At 42.1% G+C, this 25,250-nt stretch overlaps 1 protein-coding gene across 18 annotated transcripts in view; it reads right to left on the reverse strand.

Annotated features, from left to right (window-relative positions):
• RBFOX2 (RNA binding fox-1 homolog 2) overlaps positions 1–25,180 on the reverse strand; it is a 174,653-nt gene extending 149,473 nt beyond the window's left edge. For 11 of the 18 annotated variants that reach the window (XR_014555635.1, XR_014555636.1, XR_014555637.1 and 8 more), the window contains exon 1: positions 24,508–25,175. Coding sequence is in view for 14 of the 18 variants with exons in the window: in XM_083700693.1 (XP_083556819.1) it covers positions 24,508–24,678 (171 nt within the window). In the remaining 4 variants the exon portion in view is untranslated. Of the gene's footprint in view, positions 1–24,507 lie in introns of all 18 variants that reach the window. The other 7 variants (XM_083700691.1, XM_083700706.1, XM_083700712.1 and 4 more) reach the window with 6 other exon arrangements.
• Between the last annotated feature and the right edge of the window lie 70 nt (positions 25,181–25,250).

The following is a 25,250-nucleotide window of genomic DNA, read 5'->3' on the forward strand; positions in this document are numbered from 1 at the left end:
GTGCAGTCCACAGTGCAGAAGCAATAGAGGAAAATTCCAGTTTTGGAGTTACCACCTGAGGATATTCTGTAGAGTGCAGTACCACAGAATGCAGTAGAATTTTCCCAGATGATCTGTGATTTTATAGGTCTATATAAGGGTAGCTGGTTCTTCAGGTCTCGAGTTGTTCAAGGCTTTATAAGTTAACAAGACCGTGAACATGGCCTAATAGTGATTGGCAGCCAATGTAGTTCCCTCAGCACAGGTGTAATAAGTCTGCATTCAGGGGCTGCACAGCATTCTGTGCCAGGTGAAACCCAATCCAGTGGAAGCACCACATAGAGCACATTACAGTTGTCCAATTGTGAGGTTGAATCACAGTTACCATATGCCATACTGTGCATATATCGGTTTTCACCAACTAGGTGTGCTCCAGATGTTTTGGACAACTTCCATCAGCCCCAGGTAACACAGCCATGCCAGCCACTGCAAGTTGTAGTCCAAAACATGTAGAGAACACTAGGTTGGCAAAGGCTGATATACACAATACCTGCTTCCTCATATTGTAGGAGTTCCCTCAGCACAGGTGTAATAAGTCTGCATTCAGGGGCTGCACAGCATTCTGTGCCAGGTGAAACCCAATCCAGTGGAAGCACCACATAGAGCACATTACAGTTGTCCAATTGTGAGGTTGAATCACAGTTACCATATGCCATACTGTGCATATATCGGTTTTCACCAACTAGGTGTGCTCCAGATGTTTTGGACAACTTCCATCAGCCCCAGGTAACACAGCCATGCCAGCCACTGCAAGTTGTAGTCCAAAACATGTAGAGAACACTAGGTTGGCAAAGGCTGATATACACAATACCTGCTTCCTCATATTGTAGGAGAAAAAAACCCCTTCTCCAATACACTATTTGTTGATCTTCCTTATGCTGCAAATTAGCTTCATTCTCTAAGAAGCCAACCAAATACAAATCATGGAGCTCAGTTGGTAGAGCATCAGACTCTTAATCTCAGGGCTGTGGGTTCGAGCCCCACATTGGGCAAAAAATATTCCTGCATTGCAGATGGTTGGACTGGATTATCCTCATGGTGCCTTCCAACTCTACAATTCTATGATTCTATGTGTATTCAGATTGCATCTCAGACCCCTCTTTATGCTGGAAATATGACAACATGATCAAGGCAAAGGGACAAAGTGAACCAGAAGGAAGTTCTCAGCAGTGAAGACTGGATTGTCAACAGCAGCCATGACCTCAACTAGGATCTCACTCTCTGCTATACTTCCATGGTTAATCAGTGTCAGGGTCAGATGCAGCCAAAAGAAAACGACCATTTTCATCAGTTAAAGCTACTGACACTTGGGAGTTCACTGCCAAGTCATCAACCAGGGAAATTTAGCAAGAATGGATGTTGCCAATTCTCCATGGGTTTTGAGAGACAAATTGGTACTTTCTTCCACTTCCATCTGTGTCCTTGAAAATATGTTTTTAAAAATACATCACAACCAGACATAGCTCTGAACATTGTGGAAATCAGATTTAGCTGCTGAAGTATGTGAGGATTTATAGGGAAATCCTCTTATGGAGGAAGCAATCTTCTTTGATAAGACTAGAAGCTTAAGATGTTAATTCAGTCACTGACACATATATGATTTCTTTTAATAGTAGAAGTTAAAAAAAATAAATCTTCCACACTGATTCTCTCATAAGCTCATAGGGACACATCGGCACCCTGCATCAGGGTTCTTACAGGTTGCTGAATAATGCTATGAGCAATGCTCACCCTATTCCAAGTCCATTTTTGATGCTGCTCCATCCACAAAGTGTGTGCTCCCACTTATGCTTGAATGAAACCTTACTATGAAGGGACTCATGGTTATACAAGTACTTTTGAATACATTATCATCGCAAACACAATAGTCACATTCTTATTGAAGTAACACCCATGTTAAGTAACCACAAGCTTTTCTGCACACAGAAATGACCTCTACGTTTCTTCACAGCTTCTGCCTGCAAACCATGACACATTTTACTTTCACTAGTATTTAAGGGACTCAAATCATTCAATTATTCCACTCAGTTGTGATTTGGGTGCAGTTACACCTTAAAGGTGTTCCAAGTCAGTAGCCCCAATCAATTCATGTAAGGTTTGGACTCATTTACACAGGAAAACAACCACACTGATTTGCACATGCCCCAATACTTCAAAATAAGTTGCATGGCTGTCTGTCAAAATCAATACTCTGGTTTTAGATTTATATGATTGGGTTTAACCAGAGATTATTTTATATTTGAAATACTCTTTTGGTGTTTTGACTTGTTAGATGCCTTGAGTTCTCCTTAAAAGTATGTGGAGATTTTTAAAAATAATAATAATAGTAATTAATTCAATAATTCAATTGCATGGGCATTTCAGAAGGAGATAGCTTTCACAGCAACCCTTATTTTTAAACAGCAGCTAGGCGTTCACACTTGCTGTTCAGTATGGATTCAACAAAAACTTTCAAGTAATGGTTCAGATTTGGTTAAACAGTTAAAGTTTTTGTTTGAATCGAATGATTATGGTTGAGACTGTTGTTGTTTTTTTAGTTCAGGTTTGATCTATCTTCCAAAAATATTTACAAATGGATAGTGGCCAAATACACTTTAACAATATAGGTGTCATATTCCAAGCACGTCTCATTCCATTCCATTTCACTGCACATTAGGTATGACTTGAAGTTTCCACTCTCTCTAGCAGGCCCCAGGCCCTAGGAATCCCAAATAATTTTTACAAGCCTTTTAGAAATGCAGACGTTGAACAGGTAAATGGGATCAGCCATTCTGTATTAAATTATTATTTTATTATTTATTAAATTGATATACCACCCTTCATCTGAAGATCACAGGGTAGTTTAAAACACAAAATATATAACATAATCACAAAAAACAACAACCAAACTCCCTCTCTCAAATGAGTATAGCCCTGGATGTCAGACTCTTTTCCATAAAGCAGGGAGATATTTCAAGTCTTCTAGGTGACTTTTTCTTAAATTACAGCCCAAGTGATGTAGACATTACAGAAGGCAACTCAGTGTATTTAAACTGGGAAGAAACTACAACTCCCTGCTTCAAATACTAGTCAGTTCACTAGACTACACATGTTCTTAGCTGCTGGTCATTAAATTCCTAACTAATGTGAATCCAAGTGGCAGCAGTTATTCCAAGCCCATTGCTGCATGAAGAGTTCTGCAAAATCTAAACACAATCATCAACATTTTACCTGCACTACCTAATACTGAGACCCTTAAACCGTCTTGTAGTATAGACTACTATTGTGATTTGAGTGATCTTTCAGAAACTGATCATATGATGGTGGCAAACAATTTAGAAGAGCTTCAGTGCAACTGCATCACATATTGAAGGAAAAGGCTAGAGGTGTGGTTAGTAATAGATAGATACTGCTAAGTTTGTGCATGCTCTATTTCACTGAGTTGTTTGCCAGTCAACTCTGGCCTGAATCAATTGCTTTGCCCTTCTATGAGCTGAGCCAATACAGATGCACTTGACAGCAGAGCAAGCCAAGTCTCAAATTAGTATCTGCCATTGTTTGTTCTGATAAGGATTTCCCTCTTTTTCCCTCAGATGGCAGCTTAATCATCACTGCACCAGTATTATACACAAATAGGCAGGCAGAATTAAAAATCAAATAGTTTACAGGGAGGTATCTCTTGTGATGCAACTGGAATTAAGTGTCGTATTCTGGGAAAGGAAAGGCACCCTCCTCCATTTCTACTATCCAATAACTAAAATCATTTTTCCAGGTTACTTTGGATATTATGGACTATCACTTCATTAGATGTTCAAAGAAGACTAGGATCTACCGTATTTTTCATCCTATAGGATGCACTTTTCCCCCTCCAAAAATGAAGGGGAAATGTGTGTGCGTCCTATGGGGCGAATGCAGGCTTTCGCTGAAGCCTGGAGAGGGAGAGGGGTCTGTGTGCACCGACCCCTCTCGCTCTCCAGGCTTCAGGAAGCTATCTGCATGCCGTGGGAGAGCGGCGCGACTTCACGCTGCTCTCCCACAGCTTGCGAAGAGCTGCCTGCACCCAGAAGCTTGGGGCATGCTGAGCTCAGCACGCCCCAGGCTTCTGGCTTCGCGCAGCTCTCTGCTAGCCCCGGGACGGCTAGCGGATAGCAGTCTGTTCTGGGGGCTGGGGTCGGGGGAAGCTCAGGCTTCCCCCGCCCCAGCCCCGCACCTGGGAGGGGGAAAAAATTCTTTATTCCCCCCCCAAAAAAAAACTAGGTGCGCCCTATGGGCCGGTGCACCCTATGGGGCGAAAAATACGATAAAGGAGGAGAATGTTAAGACAGCCTAAAAGCAAACACACACACACACACCCCGAATTTTCGCTTTGTGTTAAGAAGAATTTACAAAAAAATGTGAGCTAGGAGCAACTGGTGGAAATAAAAGTAGTCCTTGCACTCAAACTGGCCAACAGCAGGCTACCTTCCCCCATTTTCAAGGCACACAAAATACTATTCTCAAAGGAACCAATGAAATCAATCATGCCACGGTCTGGCAAAATGCCCCAAAGCCACAGCAGAAACTTAATATGAACAGCAAGCTGATTAGTGAATAATTCACATGCCCCAATTCTCTTACAGGTACTGCTAAGGCAAGCCAGAATCCAACATTAACTAACATTATTTCCCCCAGGACAATCTATGGCCAGATACAGAAACCCGAAATACCATTAAGATGTCTGTTTTTGTTTCACCACACCTCAGCCATTCTTAACAGGGCCATATTTTGAGAAAACAAGCTTGCCTGGTGTTCCTCCCCCCCCCCCCCAAGCATTGAGCTTTGAAACATACCATATTTTTTGCTCCACAAGACTCACTTTTTCCCTCCTAAAAAGTAAGGGGAAATGTGTGTGCGTCTTATGGAGCAGAACAGCAAGAGGGAACAGCAACCCTAACCCTTCAATACAGTGGCGCAGCGTGGGGGGGTGCAGGGGGGGCCGGCCGCACCGGGCGCAACATATGGGGTTAGGGTTAGGGGGCGCAAATGCACGGGTTAGGGGGCGCAAATTACTTGCCTTGCCCCAGGTGCTGACAACTCACCCTACGCCACTGCTTCAATAAAAATGTTTCCAAGGGGCTTACTTACGAACACAAAACAAAAGTAACTGGTAACAAAAAAAAAACAGAAAACAGCAGATAAAAGCTGGTAGCAATAAAAACATAGCTTAACAATAACGATCTAAGGAAACAAGCCTGCCAAAAAGACAGCAAAGAACAGGCAACCCTCTGTGGGGAAGGGAAAAAAAATTGTGTGTGTGTGTGTAAAGAACAGGGATGTATTCAACCACGTGATTACTCACCTGCTATCTTTAGATACAGGTTTAACACTTCTGTTTTTGTGAACTAGCCATAACTGTAGTTGATTGTTCATGCTTGCAATAGTAAGTTTTGGACATTCAAATATCCTAGAGTGTATGGAAACATTCATTTCCCTGACACACCCAAAATAAACATGAACAGATCTTCAAAATCTCTTTCGTTACAAATCAACGTTTCATATATGGGAAATTCTGTCTAGCCAATAATGGGATCCCAAATTCAGATAGTTACTTTCACCTTCCTTATTCAGCTGATTTCAGTTCATATGTATGCAGCTTCTGTGTGAATCCTGCCTTCTGGGTTGCTTGAATGACTCATCCAATTCTACTGTGGCTCTGAAGAGACCATTTTTTAAATCCAATGACGGTGAGATAGAAATATGTGGCTGTAAACACCAGCTCCAATATATGATCCATTCCACTCTTTCTCCTCCACCCACTAATGTCATAAAAATAAGCCAGAGTTCTTCACAAAGCCATCCTTATTTATCCAGCCTAGTTAACAACTTTAGTAAGCTTAGCACACTACCTGAACACCCCATAACTATGTCCTTTTAGATAAGGCAGGCATATGCATGGACAACAGAATAGGTAAATACAACACTTGTGCCCTATGTTCTGAATCACTGCTGGCAGCCCACATATCCGCTAGCCTGAAATTCTTCACACCCACAGTGACAATTCAACGTAATGATTCATTGATGAGTATATAAAACCAAAGTAACACCAAACGTGAGCCAGTAACCTACACTTTCCTATCAGGATACAAGAAATCACTCTTCTACACATTCTTGTGCATATCATGCACATACAGAAAACTTCCCTAATTTCTGTCAAATATGTAATGTGTGTAAGAGAGAACTGCTGCTGAAGGTACAGACGAAGAAAGACTAAGTTAAAATGCCTATTCTTCATCTTCATAGCCTTCCCAAGTGCTGAAAAGGCAAAACAAGGATTTGCCCAAGGCCTGAAAGGCTTGTTGTTGCAGTTCATTAAAAAAAGACTCTGGATTTCATTTTGTAAACACTAAGAAGTCCTTGCAAAGCAAAACCTGTAGAAGTGAGCTTCCATACCAACTTCAGGTTTCCTCTGTCTCTCTTTCAGAAAACACATCCTGAGGAAATTCTTAAATTCATACAGTGGGTTGGGTGGGCAGGAAGAGAGTAAAGATGAAAAACTGAACAGACTTTTAAAAACCCCAACAGGAAATGGATTGTTTGAAACCTTAGAATGAGCCACTTAAATGTGTATATGCTAAATATGCACTGTACCTTTCAATAGATTTCCAGGAAAATTAACTAAATTTTAAAATGCTGTCAGTTGATTTAACTAAAAAAGTGAAAAAGAACAATCTGAAAACAACTAAGACAGAACAGGAGGAGGACAGATAGAGACAAAGCAAATGTCAGCACTGAAACTCTTAAAAATTCAAGGAAAATAAAAAAAGTTAGTCTCCTGGTGCCAAAATGGTATCAGAGAAAGCACATTCATAAATGAGGCCTTATAGTCAGTCATCACCAGACTCATCTCAGAAAGCCTCTAATGAAGGCCTCACTGCCTAAGCAGGCTGATCTGGATTCTATAACAAGAAAGTTACCAACATAAGAAAGCTGCTAGTAGTATCTATTCACAGGCAGGATGTGTGAATCATTGCCGCTTTCTTTTGCTAAGCAGCATTAATTACATTAGACTCAACAGTTAGTTAGTTAGTTAGTTAGTTAGTTAGTTAGTTAGTTAGTTAGTTAAACAAACAGGATTTCTATGCCACTTTAATCATCAAAGCCTAAACTATTTCATAAAATCACTTAGGGAACAAATGTGCTTGTTTTAAACTGCTTTTAATATTATGTTTTAATATTGTAACTCATTCAGTGTTAGAAACTCAGATGTATAAGCTAGACACCAAATGGCTCCTTAAACCAGGGCTATATTCGCCAAAACGGAATATATAGTTGCTGTTTTGGGGCAAGACAGCTCAAAAGCCACATTTTTTCAAGACAACTTTTTGGTTCCTGATTGCGCAGATAAAATATCACAGATAGAATTCTAAAGGAAGTTGTAATAGTGTGTGAAAACAGGCAAGATCCAAGGATCCCTAGGCATAAGGGCAGTATATAAATTCAATAAACAAACACTAGGTTGCAAGAGTTATTTCTTGAATCATTTACAGCAGTGTTTATTTACATGGGCTTCTGTGGATGTTTTCTATTAGCCTTATATCTGCTTCTTCTGTTTTTGTTTAATCATCAAAAAGCAAACTATGGAATCTCCCTCATCAGACAACCAAAGAATGTTGATCTCGACTGAAAGAGCAACATGCTTTATACACAGAGTAATAAGACACGATGCCAAAGCCTGTATACATATAAGAGAAAACTGTTATTAGCGGCCTGTTCAAAAGCCCAAAATATATTGTGCTAACCTCAGTTCTCACAACCTATTATTTCCACAGTAAGATAATAGGAATAAACGTTTATCAACATCCACACCTTGCTTTAAATAGAACAGCAGCTCAGAGAGGAGAATTAGGAATAGCAAGAATTGGAAGACAGGCAAAATAATAAGTTTAACACAGAAAGTTTCTATTTTTAAGAGTAAGTTTCCAATTACAATCTAGAGGCACATCAGTTGAACAAATTATCTGTAGGTTAAAAGAAAACCCAAGCTTGAAATGACTGGCACATGGATGTGAATCTTCCAAAGGGATTTACCCATGAATTGAAAAATATTACAATATGGGCCAAACCTTATGAGCAGATGACATGTCCAGCCACTTACATAAACACATACATGTGCACACAAACCCTTGCTCTCTTTGACTGTCAGTCTGTCAATCACACAGCTAATCATCTGAGGATACTCAATCTCTCCTGTCTCAGAAATCTCCTCGGATGCATGGCAGTAATTGCCTTTTCCCATTAGCCCACAGTGACAATGGCTGCCATAGCAACTGGCAATGATTTTAATAAATCCAATCTGCTTTTTCAAGGACAGCACATGCATGCCAGCAGTGACAGCACTACAGATAGGCTCTGTAAGGGGGAAGGGAAACCAACATCCACAGCAAGGTCAGAGGTTTAGCATTCAAAGGTGAGCAAAACAACTATGGAAAAGACAAATGCTTTCTTTTCTATACAGGGTACAGTGAGAGCAAATTATAAACATATTCTAGAAGACACTGTTGTTTCTAAAATGTGTAGAGTAAGCAAACAGCCTCTGTTTACAAAGAGGTATTGGACCCTACGAAGCCAATATATCATCCATACAACATTTGCATTCTTAAGTCATACTGAACCAAAGCAAATAGTATTTATTCAGTAAATACCAAGTGGATTTTTAAAAAAACAAAAACAAAAAATTACTCAGCATTGAGACATGGAACAGCATGAGGTACTATCTCAATCAAAGAGTCTGCAGTCATTTCATTGTAATGCATGAAGAGACCGTAAGAGTTAACCCACTTTCAAATGTAATGTCTACATAATCACCAAGTTAGATGTCCCTTGTGCCAATGAAGAACAAGAATTCAAAGTAAGAAGCTCATAAAACAGGGGTGCCCAAACTTTTTTCAAAGAGGGTCAGATTTTATGAAGTGAATATGTGTGAGGGCCAACCAAAGTTGTTTAGGCCCCCAAAATGGACTTTGGACATGCCTGACATAAAAGATCTAGAGACACTTCTTCTGCCTTCTCCCAAACAATGGAATGTGAAAACTTTTGTAAAAGAAAGTACAGTAGATATTAGCAAGATTTATGAAAATGCCCTACGTACCAGTGCTACACCATTGCCATTTGCATTATCAATATCAAACTTTCTAACTTAGGACTGCATTTTAAATACCCTATCAAGCCAGGCAATTTCCCTTGAAGTTAAAGAGCAGGCTGTTTAAAATATCACTAACAACCTATAGTCACCCAAAGCTCTTTAAGTTGTTAACATCAGCAGTGGTGAACTAACAGTAGCAAGACGGGAACACTCTGCTGTATGCTGAGTTTTACTGGAGATGCTGAATAAGCTTTGTATCATACCAGCTATAATAGATAGTGCAGTGTAAGAGAGTAGCTTCTGCTATGATTTAAATCCAGTCTCAGAGTTATAAAAAGGGGGGAGGAAAATGAGGTGATGCCCAAACAAATAACAGAAAGACATACATGCAACTCTGCCTATCAGTCATGAGAACAAAAAAGGAACATAACAGGGGTTTGTAAAAAAATCCACTTGGGGTGCTCACCAGCATGCAACCTGTTCAAAAGTTGGTGGTTCTTCTGTTTTAGCCACACAGCAGAAATAACATGATTGCTTTTGTTCCCCCAAATACAGTATACCTATGAGCCTCGAATACTTTAAACATAATCTAGTACCTTCTTAGTACAGACCAGAGGGCAAGGTGCACAAGGACTGAAAACAGAGTTAAATGCAACACCTACATGCACAACGTTCTCACAGCACCATTACCACACCAGGCTGAGGCAGGTCAATGGACAGCTCATGGTGCCTGTCAGTATGCATGCAAGCCTTGGCTTTCCCAAATACACAGCTTGCTCAGTACAGTGGATGCACTGAGGGTCTCTTATACTTTCTAGACCACAGATGGTAGGGTCAAGACAGCTACAGCTGGGTGGTATGAAAGAAAGATCCAGAGCAGCCCCTTTCTCCTCCTTCCTAGCTTTCAACCACATATCTGGTAGTTATACGGAACGTGACAGGGGCTTTGAAAAATCCATAACAGGTTAGCCAATTTTAGCTCAGAGATTCAATGCTGTCATTGAGAACAGAAAAATAAAAGATCAGCTTTATCTTTTAAGGTAATAACAACATAGTAGTTTTGCAACTGAATGGCAAAAATTGAAGATACACTACAGATATTAATGCATAGTCTCTGGTTCCACCATGTGTCACAAAGCTATGTATAAAGCCCACCTATTTGAGTTCTTATTTACATTTTCTCTCTTTCCTCTAATGGAGATCTAACTGAATCAAAGCCAAAAATATGTACAGTCGTACCTTGGATCTCAAACACCTTGGTTCCTGAAAAAATCAGCTCCTGAACGATCAAAACTCAGAAATAAGTGTTCTGGTTTTTGAACAATTTTCGGAAGCCGAATGTCCAGCATGGGTTCCAACTGGCTGCAGGAACTTCCAAAATGAGACATCTAAGGGGCAGGGAGAGGCTCAGCCAGCCTGGGATCCACTGGAGTCAGCTTCATAAACATCATTTGGTGGCACTGGGCCTAATCCAGAACCAACTGCTACACTAGCTCGCCGGACAGCATAGCACAGAGCAGGGTTTAGCCTGCCTCCAGCTGGCACGAACTAAAGTGCTGTGGATGAAGCTATGGCTACACCATTCTATCATGCTGCTGGCCCAGTCAGGGTTAGAAATTATCTGTAAACTACGAAGGGGAAAAGTCTGTTCAAAAGAGGAAGGCATCTGCTTAGTGATCTAAGTCATCATTTTAAAAATCGTTCCTCATACAGAACACAATTCAGCAATTTCATTCATAATTCCCTGTATGATCCTGAAACAACAGTTTTCATAAGGGAAGAAACAAACCACAGGAAATACTACATTAGTTTGCTTTGCAGAACTCTTTCAGACTTATAAGTCGATACAAAAAGCCACTTCCTGGTTCGGAAGACTCAGAAGTAGTCGCGGCATTATGCCATGTCAAGATTTCCCTACCTTCCTGAAAAATTAATGTGAGGCAAAACATTAACAGAAGTTACGCATCTTGTTTCTTCAGTCTGTACCAATTGTTTTGCGTGGAACACACAAATAAGAATGCAGAACTTTTTTTCAAAAGCAGCTATCCTCCTACCCCAGACACAGTAACAATTTTCTTTATGTGAGAAGGGAGAAGAGAGAGGAGAGAGAGAGAGAGAGAGAGAGAGAGAGAGAGAGAGAGAGAGAAAGGCACACACAGAAAATGTTTGCATATTCTGCTCCTGACTACATCGTATCTGACTGAGGAGGGAAATATTTAAAAGCTATAAGCTAAGATACACTTTCAGTGTTTCCTTCAGAAGTAGGAAGGGCTAAGTGCAGAGAAGCCCCACCCACCCCCTACCCACAACCACAGACACCAATGATACGCCTGCCATCATAGTTACAGTCTCCGACTATCCCACATGATACTAAATAAAACCTAAGTGAGTCCTTGTTGGGTCAGCACTTCTGGGCATACTCCCTGATGGTAGTAATTACTCTATGTATCTGCAAATGCCTCCTAAAATAAGCAAACCCCTAAAAAAAGCCTTTGCATCCCTGACTTGCAGGAAGAGTTTCAGCTGAGTTCAGATCTCAGGACCTGAAAAGCCTCTAGGGAAAGATAAATTTGTTGATATTACAGAGGGACATTACATAAGGGCACTTATTTAGTCCACTTCTGTTGTAACACAGAAAGGAACCTGAGCATATACTGAAAAGAAAGAAAGTGGGTCCTATCCCAACTGCTCTTTTTCTGCTTTTTATAGCACAGCACTAAATAGCAGTTTTGTTATGCTCCAGACAAGCACCATAGGAAAAACCTGACACAGCCATAATGGGGAAAGGGGGGGGGGTAAATCCACTAGGCTTTTAATTACCACCCCCAGAAGATACTTCTCAGATACATCTTGCGCAATACATTAATTGCACTGAGAGGGAAAATATCAACAACCAACCAGAATATGCTCAAACGATTGGAATGGTACAAGTTCTATTATGTACATGACACCCAAGTAAAAAAAATAAATTTTTTTTAAAATGTGCTCCCCCATCAGGCTTGATATGAAAATAGTTTCTAACAACCAGATTACATAAATAGCAATATCAACGCTGATATAAATCTTCCCCAATGAAGACACTAAAGTTGTAAATGCTATATGCACCACTGGAGATATCCTAATATTACAGTTATTAAAAATGAATATGCCCAATTCTTAGGCCAATACACCATTCAAATGATCTACGTATAGAGGCATTTGTCACAATCCCCCCCCCCAAAAAAAAAACCCATTACACAAGCACCATATCCTAATGTGAGTGGTCCCTAAAGGTCTGGATAGATTTCAAAATGAGAACAAGCACCATGAAATATAGGCAACTGTCAGGTAAAGCCTGTTGAAACTTCTGCTGCAGCTGCATATAAATATTTAGCTGCACAGATAGAAATTTAGAGTATAAAGGCCTCTCCCTACATTTAAAATGAGAAAAGGGCTGTGTGGGGGACAGGTACTCCACATACACACAGAAAAGTTTAGTTGTCTTGCTCTCAAATAACGTAACTTGAATCTAAAGCACCAAGAAAAACAAAAACTCAAATGTCTTCAACAGCAACTGTGCGCTGCCTTGAATTTAGAAGTGAGTGTACTAAAAATAGAAAAGGAGAAGAGAATGTGTTAAATCTCAGAATGCAACCAAGTACAGTGGCACCTCGGATTACAGACACTTCAGGTTACATACGCTTCAGGTTACAGACTCCGCGAACCCAAAAATAGTACCTCAGGTTAAGAACTTTGCTTCAGGATGAGAACAGAAATTGTGCTCCGGCGGCACGGCAGCAGCAGCGGTAGCAGGAAGTCCCATTAGCTAAAGTGGTGCTTCAGGTTAAGAACAGTTTCAGGTTAAGAACAGACCTCTGGAACGAATTAAGTACTTAACTCGAGGTACCACTGTAGTTCTAATCCTTGGGCAGTGGCATTGTCTCATGACAACTGCACTTCAGAGTCACTTCAATGCAACTATAAAATGGAGCTCTCAAAAAACGCTCCATCAAAGTGGAACTAGTTGCCTCTAATTGGCCCACTCACTTCATTACTGGATGCTCTTCTTACCCCATAGATGTAATCACTCAAAGGAGACCATTATGCATGCACATAAGGTGTAATAATCTAGTATCTGAATAAGCAAGACTTAAAGATTGCCAGAGTCATCACAAATACCTACTTATCAGCCCGTCACAAGTCAGGCGGCTCCTGATAACTTTTTTAATCAACTAGACAAAAGCACAAACACTTTGACAAACAGGAATGGACAAAAACAACAACACTACAATTATAATTTGTCCAGCTCTTAGCATTATTATTGCTGTCAGACTTGTGCAACTCCACCATTATCAGCAACTATACCAATGATTATATTGCGGCTGATAATTGTGGAGGAGATGCATGATTGTATGAAAGTCCTGAGCACAGCTTCAATTACTGGTGATGGGGGAAAGAGCAGTGAATGAAGTCTGAATTCAAACCCACAGATCACTCAGGCTGTTCTCTCAGGACAAAATGGAGATGTGAACAAGTATTTTTTTTGAGAGAGAGATTTTGTGAGTACAGAACATCAGTGGCATAGCACGGATTGCCAGAGCCCGGGGCCATGCGGTGGGGGGAAGCAGGGAGGGAAATGCATGCATGGAGTACGCATGGACATTCAACTGCCTAATTGCATCCACATCACCCAAGAGATCGCATCTAGTTCACATGGAGAAGCCGTTTTCAATGGAGCCCAGCAACAGAAGAGCGCAGCTGTATTAACGCAACACCAGTGTTGAAATTTTGTGCACCTAACCATTTTGCGACAAGGGCAACCACCCCTGTGGCTCCCCCCACAATACACCACTGCAGAACTTAACAAAAGGCAGAAGACAGAACTTACAGAAGAATGATAGGAAAACAGGCAAGTTGCTGCATTCTAGCAAAATGCTCGTAAGGAAATGGGCACTATCTTTTTTTAAAAGAAAAATCATCATAGTGAATGGTTCATTTTAAACTTGAAAGTTTGTGCATGAAAACAGTATCAGTTAAAGCTTTAGTTGATTCAGAATCATTGGTGAAGACAAATTAATCAGTGGGGCAATAAGTTATAGTCATATATATTTGGATTCTATGTTTTTTAGTCTCTCCTAGGTTCTTATTACTGTAATATGGAGTGAAAAAATATTAAAATATAGTCTTTCCTTCAAACAGTGACTGACTTCCTTCAATATCTCAAAAGGCACAAATACTAGAGTTTCTGTAAGATGCAAATGTATTTACATTTTATCAGTTAAATAACAGACTGATCAACTAAAATTGCCTATTAATTAGGCTGCTTTACAACACATAACTTCTTTTGTCCCACAGGTAATTAAGTGCAGCTTCCTTGTTCCCAATGTGGTATCATTTCTATTATAAGGCACTTGCCCAACAACACCTCATTCTCTTTGACCTCCTCTTCCTCAAGCTCTGTACCCTCCACTCTTCCTATTTTCTCAATACTTGCCAAAAAGCCCAAGTATTTTGACTTTTCACTACCAAGGAGCAGGTTTAGATTATGTAAACATGGTTAATTTACACAATGTCTTATGCCTGCACATTTTAATACCCTTGGTACAAATTGAGTGTTTTCTCTCTCTATGGAGTATAAATTAAGGTTACCAGATATTTTTCAATGAATTGGGGCACACTGATTTGTAAATCCAGGGACTGTCCCCGGGAAATGGGGACGTCTGGTAACCTTAGTATAAATGCAGCCCTGGTTTTATCGAGCCTCAGGATATCCAGCTCATATACTGAACAGAAAGCAGATATACAGTCTTCAGAAAACAGAAAATGAAAACATTTTTGTGAAAAAAACAAACGGTTTGCTCAGCAAACATTTTATTCAAGCACTGGAGATTTAATACTGAAAGCAGTGGTTATCACCATACACTTCACAGAGAGAATAAAAATGCATATAACATGCAGGTTGTTCTTCATGGTACAATAAACACAGCATTGTGTAATAATAAAGATTTCAGGTCCATGCCACATACAGATTCCTCATTTCACTAATGTAAGGGATCTCCTCACTACAGAGGCAAAATATTCCATTTTTTTATTGTATCATCATCATGTGAAAACTAAACTATACAGACAAGAGGCAAGCGAATTCAAAGAGGGCAGATCTATTCTGTAAAAAGGCATCATGTAACACTATGTCCCACTTCACTAGTCTTCCTGTAGTACAGTCAAATATCAAATTGACAATTTGATTAGGCTACAGTGCACATATGGGGAAGAAACCAATCAGGTTCTTGCTCTCGCACATCTCTCAACCCCAGCCTAACTGCTGCCTATCAGCCACCTTTATTGTTCATTTTCCTTTCCCCCTCACTAGGCCTGGGTCCACAGACTCTAGGCCAGTGTTTCCCAACCTTGTGCCTCCAGCTGTTTTTGAACTACAACTCCCATCATCCCTGACTAGCAAGACCAGTGGCAAGGGATGATGGGAATTGTAGTCCAAAAACAGCTGGAGGCACAAGGTTGGGAAACACTGCTCTAGGCAATGCATCTTCCATTATCTGAAAGGAAAAAACCTGGACACATCAGTCACCACTAAGTATGCCTTGAGGTATACTAGACAAAGTCTGCTGCATTCAGGAACAGGGCCTCTACGCTTGGTTTAAGACTAAAAGCCCGTCACTTGGGGATTAGATGCTGTGTAACTCTGTTGATGTTTAAAGTATCACAATACTCTTAGTTATCAGGAGTCACAGGTAGCAGCAACACAACTGGGGGGAATACAGGCAGCAGGCCCTGTAACTCTGTGCACAGGGCTGTAGTGTATCCTTAAGTTTAGGTGATTCTGGTACCACTCCTAATACTGGACATGGCAAGGCCCAAAACTCTTTCCCTTCGTAACCAGTGCCATTTAACCAACAATTGTGCTTTGAATTGGGAGCAGTGCACAAACTATGAAAAGAACTCCAGTTTCTCATTTTCTTTTTAATCAAGAACAAGCCCTTCTTCACACAAGCAATTCTTTGAAAAGCTTTTGAGACTTATGAGGAAGTTAGAAAAGGAGGGCAGTTCAAGAGAGGGTTTTTTGTTTTTGTTTTTTTAAGCACTGAACTGATCAGTTCCCATGCGGCACAGCAGGTAGCAAGGCACAGCAGCAAGCTGTACGTAGTAAGAAACAAAAAATGCAGCCAATGATGTATTGTAAATGGAACCAAGTACAAATGGCAAATTCATACATTCCAATATGAGCAGAAAATACAGGGAACCCACAAAACCTTTGCAGACCTCATATGCATGCTAGGAGATGCTAGGTGCAGGATTAGTGCTTAGTGCACAGACCCTTGGAATGATACGTTCAGTGGTGCCTTCATATCTGTGGAACCCTCTCCCCAGTGGATAAGTACTTAGCCACATCATTCTTTTCTTTCAGGGAACAGATGAAGACGCGCCTCCAGCAGCAGGCTTCTGGACGAGGGTATCAGTGACTTAAATAATTTAGGAGGAATTTGATGATCATGCTTGTTAGAAACTGTACCAATATAACTGTTTTCAACTTTTACATTTCATGGATATTGTTAAGCATGCATTTTATGTTGTTTATTATGCTGTAAAATGCCCTGTAGTCTTTGGATAAAGGGTAGTATACAATTGGCTGAATAAATAAACAATTACATTTTTAAAAGAAACTGCTTCTCCAGAATGGGGTGGGGGGTGATGTAAGCGCACATGCATATGTGTACAGTGGTACCTTGGGATAAGAACTTAATTCATTCCGGAGGTCCGTTCTTAACCTGAAACTGTTCTTAACCTGAGGTACCACTTTAGCTAATGGGGCGTCCCGCTACCGCCGCGCAATTTCTGTTCTCATCCTGAGGTACTATTTCTGTTCTCATCCTGAGGTACTAATTTCTGTTCTTAACCCGAGGTACTATTTCTGGATTAGCGGAGTCTGTAACCTGAAGCGTCTGTAACCCAAGGTACCACCGTATTTCAGCACAGCAGGCCCCCAGAGTGCTGAGAATATTATAAAATGGCAACAGTCCTTCTGTTGCTTTCTGTCTCTGGTTGGTTTTGCATGCAAGAACACTGCTTTGCACACAGCAATTTGTACATGTGCACCAAAATCAATTTGCAAACTGTGGTGCCTTATCCATGAATGCATATCAACGTACCTGCACCTATGGGCATATACAGAGTTAGTGAAGTGACAATGCAAAACTAGATTGTGCATGGATAGAATATCAGAGCAGCACTTCCACTATCCCTTGGGAAGAAAACAGAATTAGGATTACCATGTGGATGACTCTCTATGACTTCACCCAAACCTCCTCAGCGTAATCTGCCATTTAACACAGCTTGAAAGAAACCACTTTCAATGGTCAGTCAATATGCTGCAGCTATTTCTTTCCCTCTTCATCCCTGGCTGCAAGAAATAAGTCCTGGATTCATATAGCAGCCAGGATCCGATTTGCTCCAATCCCAGCTCAAGCAGCTTTATACCACCCCACTAACAAGATCAGTACTGGCCAAACAGGGTTTATCCAGGCTGATCAGAGATGGATTAGATAACGAAACCCTAACTGCCTAAAGCTGTCTGCTGCTGCAATGGATAAAGAATGAAACATATGAGATATATTGCATACTGCCTCTAAATTAGCCTCTTGCACCTAATTGTTGCTTTCAGAGTTCTGTTGTGACCCAAAAATTAAAGTATATCGTGTACTGTATAAACAACATTTGTATAGCAAAATTGCTGTTATTGTTTATCAGCCACTAAACTGTTGTGGTACTAGTCGAACAGAGGACAATAGGAATGACAACTCACTGTAACCTTTGTGATAAATATAGACAAAGTCAGAAACCTATCACAGCATCTGTAGAGCATATGCATTCTTATTAACTACTGGTTTATATTTTTAAAATGCATCCCAAAAATGTTTGTCCACAAAATAAGATCTTCAAGACAGCTAACCATCATAACAATTAAACACACTGTAAAAATAACATTAAAAAATATCCACAACAAAACCCCTTAATGGAAAACAAATGCAGAGCAACCACTTAAGAAAATGTCCTTTAGAGTAGCAGAGAAATACAGGGGTTGAAGCTAAATTTCATGGGGCAAAGTCATCCAGAATACAGGTACCATTAGCAAGAATCTCTACCACCACTTCACTTCTGTTGAGCCAGGACAGAAAGTAGGGCCTCCCCTGAGGACTGAAACATGTGGATGTGTACATATGGAAGACAGCATATTTTAGATACTGCAGTCCCCAAGATACTGAGGATTTTGAAGGCTAGCACGATCACTTTGGATTAGATGCAAAAAACAATATGAGGGATCCCGTGAAGATGGCACAATATGGGTGTTATGTGATCATAAACTCTGGCTCCTATGAGAAACCAAACTACATTCTACATCAGTTGAAGTTTCTGGATTCTTTTGGAAGGCATCCTTATAAATGATGTTACAGTAATCCAATCTCGATGTTATCAAGTGTATTTATGGCTATGGTGAGGTCTGTATTTCCCAGGAAATGAGTTGTAATAGACGGAGTTCCACAATTTAGGCTGTAAGAAGCGTCTGATCAGGAGGAAACTGCAGTTAGTACCGCACAATGAATGGGTTCTCTCTTACACACAATCGTTTTCTGACAGTATTTGTACCATTATTGTTGTTCCATCTCTATGAACATAACATTACCAATGTCATAACTTCTATGGCACATTAGTGAAGAGTTTGATTCTCCTTCTTTATTCCCCTTCCCATACAACTGACTATAGCAGGTGATGGGGGAACAGTGGCTCCACTTGATTGTCCATGTATGCTTTTTACCCTCACAAAGCAACTCATGTGGAGAAGAAATCAAGAGACAGAGAATCCTAACATAAAGAACTGAAAAGTATGCCCTTAAGAATAAACTGGAGAAATTGTCTGGACTAACTAACACATAAGGTATTATTCTTAATGCGAGCCAGAATGATGAGATAAAAACAGCGCTTTCAAACCCATAAAATTTCTAAGACTCCTGAGCATCAGGGTATGCCTTATAGCAATGGTAGCCGATGTGGTGCCCTCCAGATGTTGTTGGACTACAATTCCCATCATCGCTAACCAATGACCATGCTGGCAATAGCAACTGAGTTAAAACTCCAGCAACATTTGGAACAAACCACATTGGCTACCCTGACTTACAGAATACTACTTCCAGCATGATACATCTCATACACATGCCACTACATATGTTGGACATGCTTCTGATTTCCTGAAAAGAAAGTTTTCATATGTTCAGTATTAAAAACTGTAAATCAAAACAAAAGTCATTTTTTCCTATGGATGCTAAAATGTGTATTTTGTAACATAAAAAGGTAAAGGTAAAGGTACCCCTGCCCGTACGGGCCAGTCTTGACAGACTCTGGGGTTGTGCGCCCATCTCACTCAAGAGGCCAGGGGCCAGCGCTGTCCGAAGACACTTCCGGGTCACGTGGCCAGCGTGACATCGCTGCTCTGGCGAGCCAGAGCCGCACACGGAAACGCCGTTTACCTTCCCGCTGGTAAGCGGTTCCTATTTATCTACTTGCACCCGGAGGTGCTTTCGAACTGCTAGGTTGGCAGGCGATTTTGTAACATAAAGACTCCTAAAATGTGATTAGGTAGGCCACAATCATGGACATATTTGCATACCTGTAAATATTTTTTTCCCCCAGTATTGCAAGAAAAACTGGGCTACTGCGACATTTAAGGCCCAAGGGATATTGGATGGGAGGCAAAGGAAAAGTTACATTAAAATAGTTGCCATAGGATATTAGTTCCAGTTTGAGAAATTTCAAATTCATTGCAAACTTAAATCTCTTGCTACAGTTTTCTTACAGTTTGCTAGAACTGTTCATGTTTTGCTTGCATGAAACAGATTGATACAACATGATGCTAAAGTCTCATTTGCACATGAAGTGAGCAAGGATTCTGTGTTAATTAAGCATTCTGTGTCCTATACAGTCGTACCTTGGAAGTCGAACAGCCTAATTCTTGAATGTTTTGGCTCCCAAGTTCCAGTTCGGTTCCAGTTTTTGAATGTTTTGGAAGTCGAACAGACTTCCGGAACAGATTCCACAATTATGTGACTAATTGCATATCAGGAGGTAACAGAGAATCACACAAAATAGGACAAATTCCAGAAGCTAAATGGAACATTAGTGCAAGAGAATGAACATCCACTTAGGGCCACCAACTAGAGTCATAGAGGCAATTAAGAGCTGTAGCAGAAAACATCAAATTGCAATGAATAAATCACACAGTTTTCAAAGAGTGGAACACAGTCAGTGTCAGCAACAGAAAGGAGCATCAAGCACACAGTTTCTTGTCCAAGCAGCACTCAGCAAAGTAATACATTTCTGTAAAGAATAGTTTCAGTTTAAAGTATTTTCCTAACTTGGCAGATCAGAAGGAAGTGTACACAGCAATTCTCTTTTTAAAACAATTTACCTCATAGTCTCTAAATAGTTTAAGCAAAACATGTGGCCAGAGAAGAAAATGCAATTTTTTAAAAAATAAAGGTTTACAAAGTTTCTAGAAAAAAAGGGCACCAGCAAGAGATAAAACGCTTTCTACCCTCCTCCAGATGCAATTTTCAAGTTTCCCCCTCTTAATTTACTAGATGCACCTCTATACAAACATTTTCATAACACAACTCCAAATACAAGCTTAGTATCCCCAACAATTAGAATCACCCATACCCAAAAAGTAACCGAAAGATGTGCTTGTTTCTTCCATCTATGTATATTCAAGCATAAAGCTATCAATGGCTCATTAAGTCACTTTGGTTATATACCATACTGGTCTAAATATAGGCCATACTTTCCCCCAAAATCTGGTTTATATAAACCTGAATGCACCCTACAATTGCAGTCTTATAAGTAGAGAAGCCAGGAAACAATATGAGACCTTGGGAACTGCACGGAACTTCAGCTCTTTTGCAAAGGATCACCCACCCTTCTCAAGAGGTAGCCCAGGCTACCTGGTTAGTTATTCATTGTGAGACAAGTCTAGAGGCTGCATGTGTTCTTTCAGAATTTAAAGAGTACCATGTGGTGCTGGCAGAGAATTTAAGTGTGTGTGTCTCTTTCCAAGAGATCTTGTTTTAGGGGGTGTGGCCTATATTCAGGGACAATTTATTTTCGGTATTGCCTCCAGAATCAGAGGCCTCTGAATATTAGTTGCTGGAAAGCGCAAACAGGGAAGATGCTATTACACTTGGTTCCCATTTGTGGGCTTCCCAAAGACATTTGGGTGGTCACTGTTAGAACAGGATACTGGAATAGATGGGCATTTGGTCTGATCCAAGCAGTTGCTACTGCATAATGTAATCCAACACACAGTACACTAAGAACACTACTCAGCAGCATGAAGCATATCCTCCTGTTGCCTAGATTATATTTTATCAATAGTAAACAAACACCTCATTTTAAAGTTAATAGTGCAATCCTAACTCCCAGATATAATAGCTGAGAGAGGTTAGCCGGAGCTGGAAATAGGCTGCCATCCATTACTCAGGCTGCCATCAATGACGCAGTCCAGGGTACCTACTCATACTTGTTAAGGGAAAGCCCTGCTAGCAGAAGTTAAATCGGCAGAAGTTACACCAGCGTAGAGAGGAGAAAAGGATTGCATTGCGGGGAAAAAGATGGATAACCAAAGTTATGCTGCATGCTAACTCCATTCACTGATTCACTGATTCACAGAGCTCTACGAAACTCAGCAGCTGAAAATGTGGGTGTAATTAAATTCAGTGCACAGGAATCAATGGAAAGGCAGAAAATGAAAGTCTACACTGCACACGCAACCCCCCCCCCCCCCCGAAAAAACCCTTGCTACACACACCCTGGCCAGAAGCAGTTAGGATGCAAAGTAATTTACCCCCTGACAAATCTGCCTGGTTAGGATGACTCTGTAAGTCTATATTAGACCACTGTTATCAATGCTGAGCACTGGAGTACCCAATGAGTCTCATTGCTGAAATAGACAAAGGCCCAATGTGTCCCGTGGCTCAAATCAGGTACACTGGCGAAAGAAATGAAATGTGAATGAATCTAGGGATTTAAACAGGAAGTTCTTTGTGTCCATTGAATTATAAAGATATTATTTGCTTTCTAACAAATGAAAGAGGCCAAATCCTTAAACAAATTGAGGGAGGGAGAAGTGGTACAAGTATGCATTTGTAAAATGACATTTTAATAACTTTATACAATATGTATTTGTACATTATATAGTTAATATTAGTTATATCAAGGACGGCTGTGCGACATAGAACTATTCCTTCACCACCAGCTTGTTAATTTTATGTATCTGATTTCTCCTGTGTCACTTTCACTGTTCTCCATCTACAACAGACATCAGTGCCTGCAATTCACAACCATTCATACTTTGGTAGCACTCCACTGCTAGTAATGCAAAAAAAGAACTCTACCAGCACACAACATTCATTTCTTCTCCCATGGACAGTCATGGAGAAACTCTGGTTGGTTGCAAGCATAGAACTGCCAGACTAGACTCTGAAATAAGGCTGCATATAAGCCTATTTCTAAAAGATGCCCTTTTCTCTAAGGACCACATTCTGTTCTACAGAAGTACAACTCCACAGATTAGAACAAAAGTCCCCCATCTCAGAGCATCATAGCTCAATACAACTGTAAATGACTACTACCAAAGTAGTAGACATTCCCTTATTTTTGAGGTTTCAGACTGGCATCTCTAGTGGATTACCACAAAACTCAAGGTAATTGTTTCCTCCTCTATCACTGGATGGATGAATGAATGTCCCTGAAGTGAATACTTAAGAAGCAGTGGAGTAACTTCATCTGCAGTCTGTATGTCACATCCAGGTTAGGGTGGCTATTCTTGGGGCAAGCTTGATCATATCTAAGTTGCATTTACACTTCAGCTGAGCGGTATACTAGTTTATCTGGGTGAGTGACAAGTGTGAGTGAAAGCTGTACAACATCTTGATGAACAAATGATTTTTTATGAAGAGTTTAAAACTTGAGTACCATGCAGCTATCTTTGACAGCCCCAGAGTTAAAATAAAGTCCATGCAGTGCAATCCTAGGCATGTGCATTTACTCCCAGGTAAACCTGAATTGGACTGCAGCCTCAGATACAAGCAAAATATCCAGAGCCGCTTCATAAAACTCTACAGTTCTTCCACAAAGCAACGAGAGGCCTAATAAACTTTCTTGTGGAACAGATCCAGATGAAAAGCTATTTGCCTCGAACTGCCGATATGGATGCGATCCAAAGCAAAAAAAACTTTGTCTCTTTCTAGGCCCTCCTCTCACTTTTTAAAACCGAAGACCAGCAATGCATGCTCGTTTGCAAGTGTCAACCGTGACGGTCTACACCTAGGTCAGGGGTCTGCAACCCGCGGCTCCGGAGCCGCATGTGGCTCTTTTACACCTTTGCCGCGGCTCCGGGGCGGATACTAGCGATGGGAGGAGGCACATTGTGCGCCCCGACACTCCCCACTGTGGCGGGCGCTGTACTGGCTGTGACGTTGCATGGGGGCAGTGCGTGCGTTAGTCACGCACCGCACCGACGTCACCTTCCCGCTCGCCCGCCCGCCCACTACATTGTAAGGGGCATGTACGCTGGTCACTGTTTTGAAGGGGAGTGAAGAACACACACACACAAAAAGGTAACTTGTTAATGTAACGTTTATTTCTATGAGGAGGAGTAATTCTGAGGGGTCAAACAAAGAAATAATAAAAAAGTGACAAAAAGGTTATTTTTATAATGACGAGTTTTGCGGCTCCCAGTTTTTTTTATCTTTGGAAATGGGTCCAAGTGGCTCTTTTTGTCTTAAAGGTTGCAGACCCCTGACCTAGGTTGACAAGCAAAAAGGCTTTGCGCACACATTGATGGTGATGATGATGATGTTGTTGATGATGATGTTGCTGCTGTTACACTTGAGGCAAGCCACCACAATATGCTTCCCCCAGCTGCCCTCCCAGACCAACCACGGAGCTGCAGGATACCCTGCCCACACCCCTGCTGGACCCTCCACGTTTGTGAAAGCCCCTTACCTTTCCTCCCCCACCCTCCCACCTACCCCGCTATGCCTAGGATCCTAACACCGGCCCGACGAGGGAGGGGGATCAACGGGGCCAGCATCCTCCCAAAGCGGCGCTCTTCCCCCAGACTCCTGTGGGGGCGAGGGACAGGATACCCTCCAGTCTCACGCGCAGAGAGACCCGTGCGCGCGCGCACAAACGCACCCGCGCCCGGGCGAGAGCGAGCGCGCCCCTCAAGGCCACAACCGGGGGGGGGGTGGTTTAAGGCGGCCGTCCAGGGTGGCGCCACCGCCGCCTCCTCCTCCTCCTTCCCCGCCGCCTTCCCGGCTAACCTGCATGCCTCCTCCGTCCGCCTCCGCCTCGGTCCGCAGCCTCTTACTGAGGCCGCTGTCGGCTCCGTCGCCTCCGGGCATGGGCTGCTCCAGTTCGGGTTCCCGCTTCATCCCTCGCGGGGCTGGGACGCCGGGCACGAGCTGCTGGTGCTGGGCGCCGCCGTCCGCCATCCGAGCCGGACCCCCGGCCGCCCAAGCGGGAAGCGCAGCCGTCCTCGCCCCCTCGAAAGAGCCCGGCAGCAGCAGCTGGAGCTGGAGCGGCGCTGCTGAAGGCCCAGCCAGCCCGGTCCGGCCAGGACCAGCGGGAGACAAGGAGTAGGTGAAGGGGGCGCGCGGGACCGGCGCCTCTCCGGAGCCCGCGAGCGGGAGACCGAGGCTGTGCCCAAAGAGCGCGGCGGCGGCGCCGACTCGGGCCCGCCGGGCAGCGCAGAAAAGAACCGAGCAAAGGGAAGGCGAGAGAGAAGACGCACCGACGCGCGAAGCGGTGCTGGCGGCAGGCGCAGCAGCAAGAGCCGTCTCCGCCGGAGACGTAGAGTGGGGAGAGAGGAGAAAGGAGAGGCCGAAGCCCCTCGGTAATTTTCGGAAACGCCGTATGGGAGCGAGGACGCGACTCGGAGCGACCCCCTCCCCTTTCCTCCTCTCTCCCCCGCTCGGCAATCTTCGGGAATGGGATGAGGTGGGCGGGGCCACGGCTCTAAGAAAGGGCGGGGCCTGGGAGAGGTCCTGGAGGGCTCGGACGTTTG

Source organism: Podarcis gaigeae (assembly GCF_964106915.1).
Source record: "Podarcis gaigeae genome assembly, chromosome: 10".
Taxonomy (NCBI): Eukaryota; Metazoa; Chordata; class Lepidosauria; order Squamata; family Lacertidae; genus Podarcis; species Podarcis gaigeae.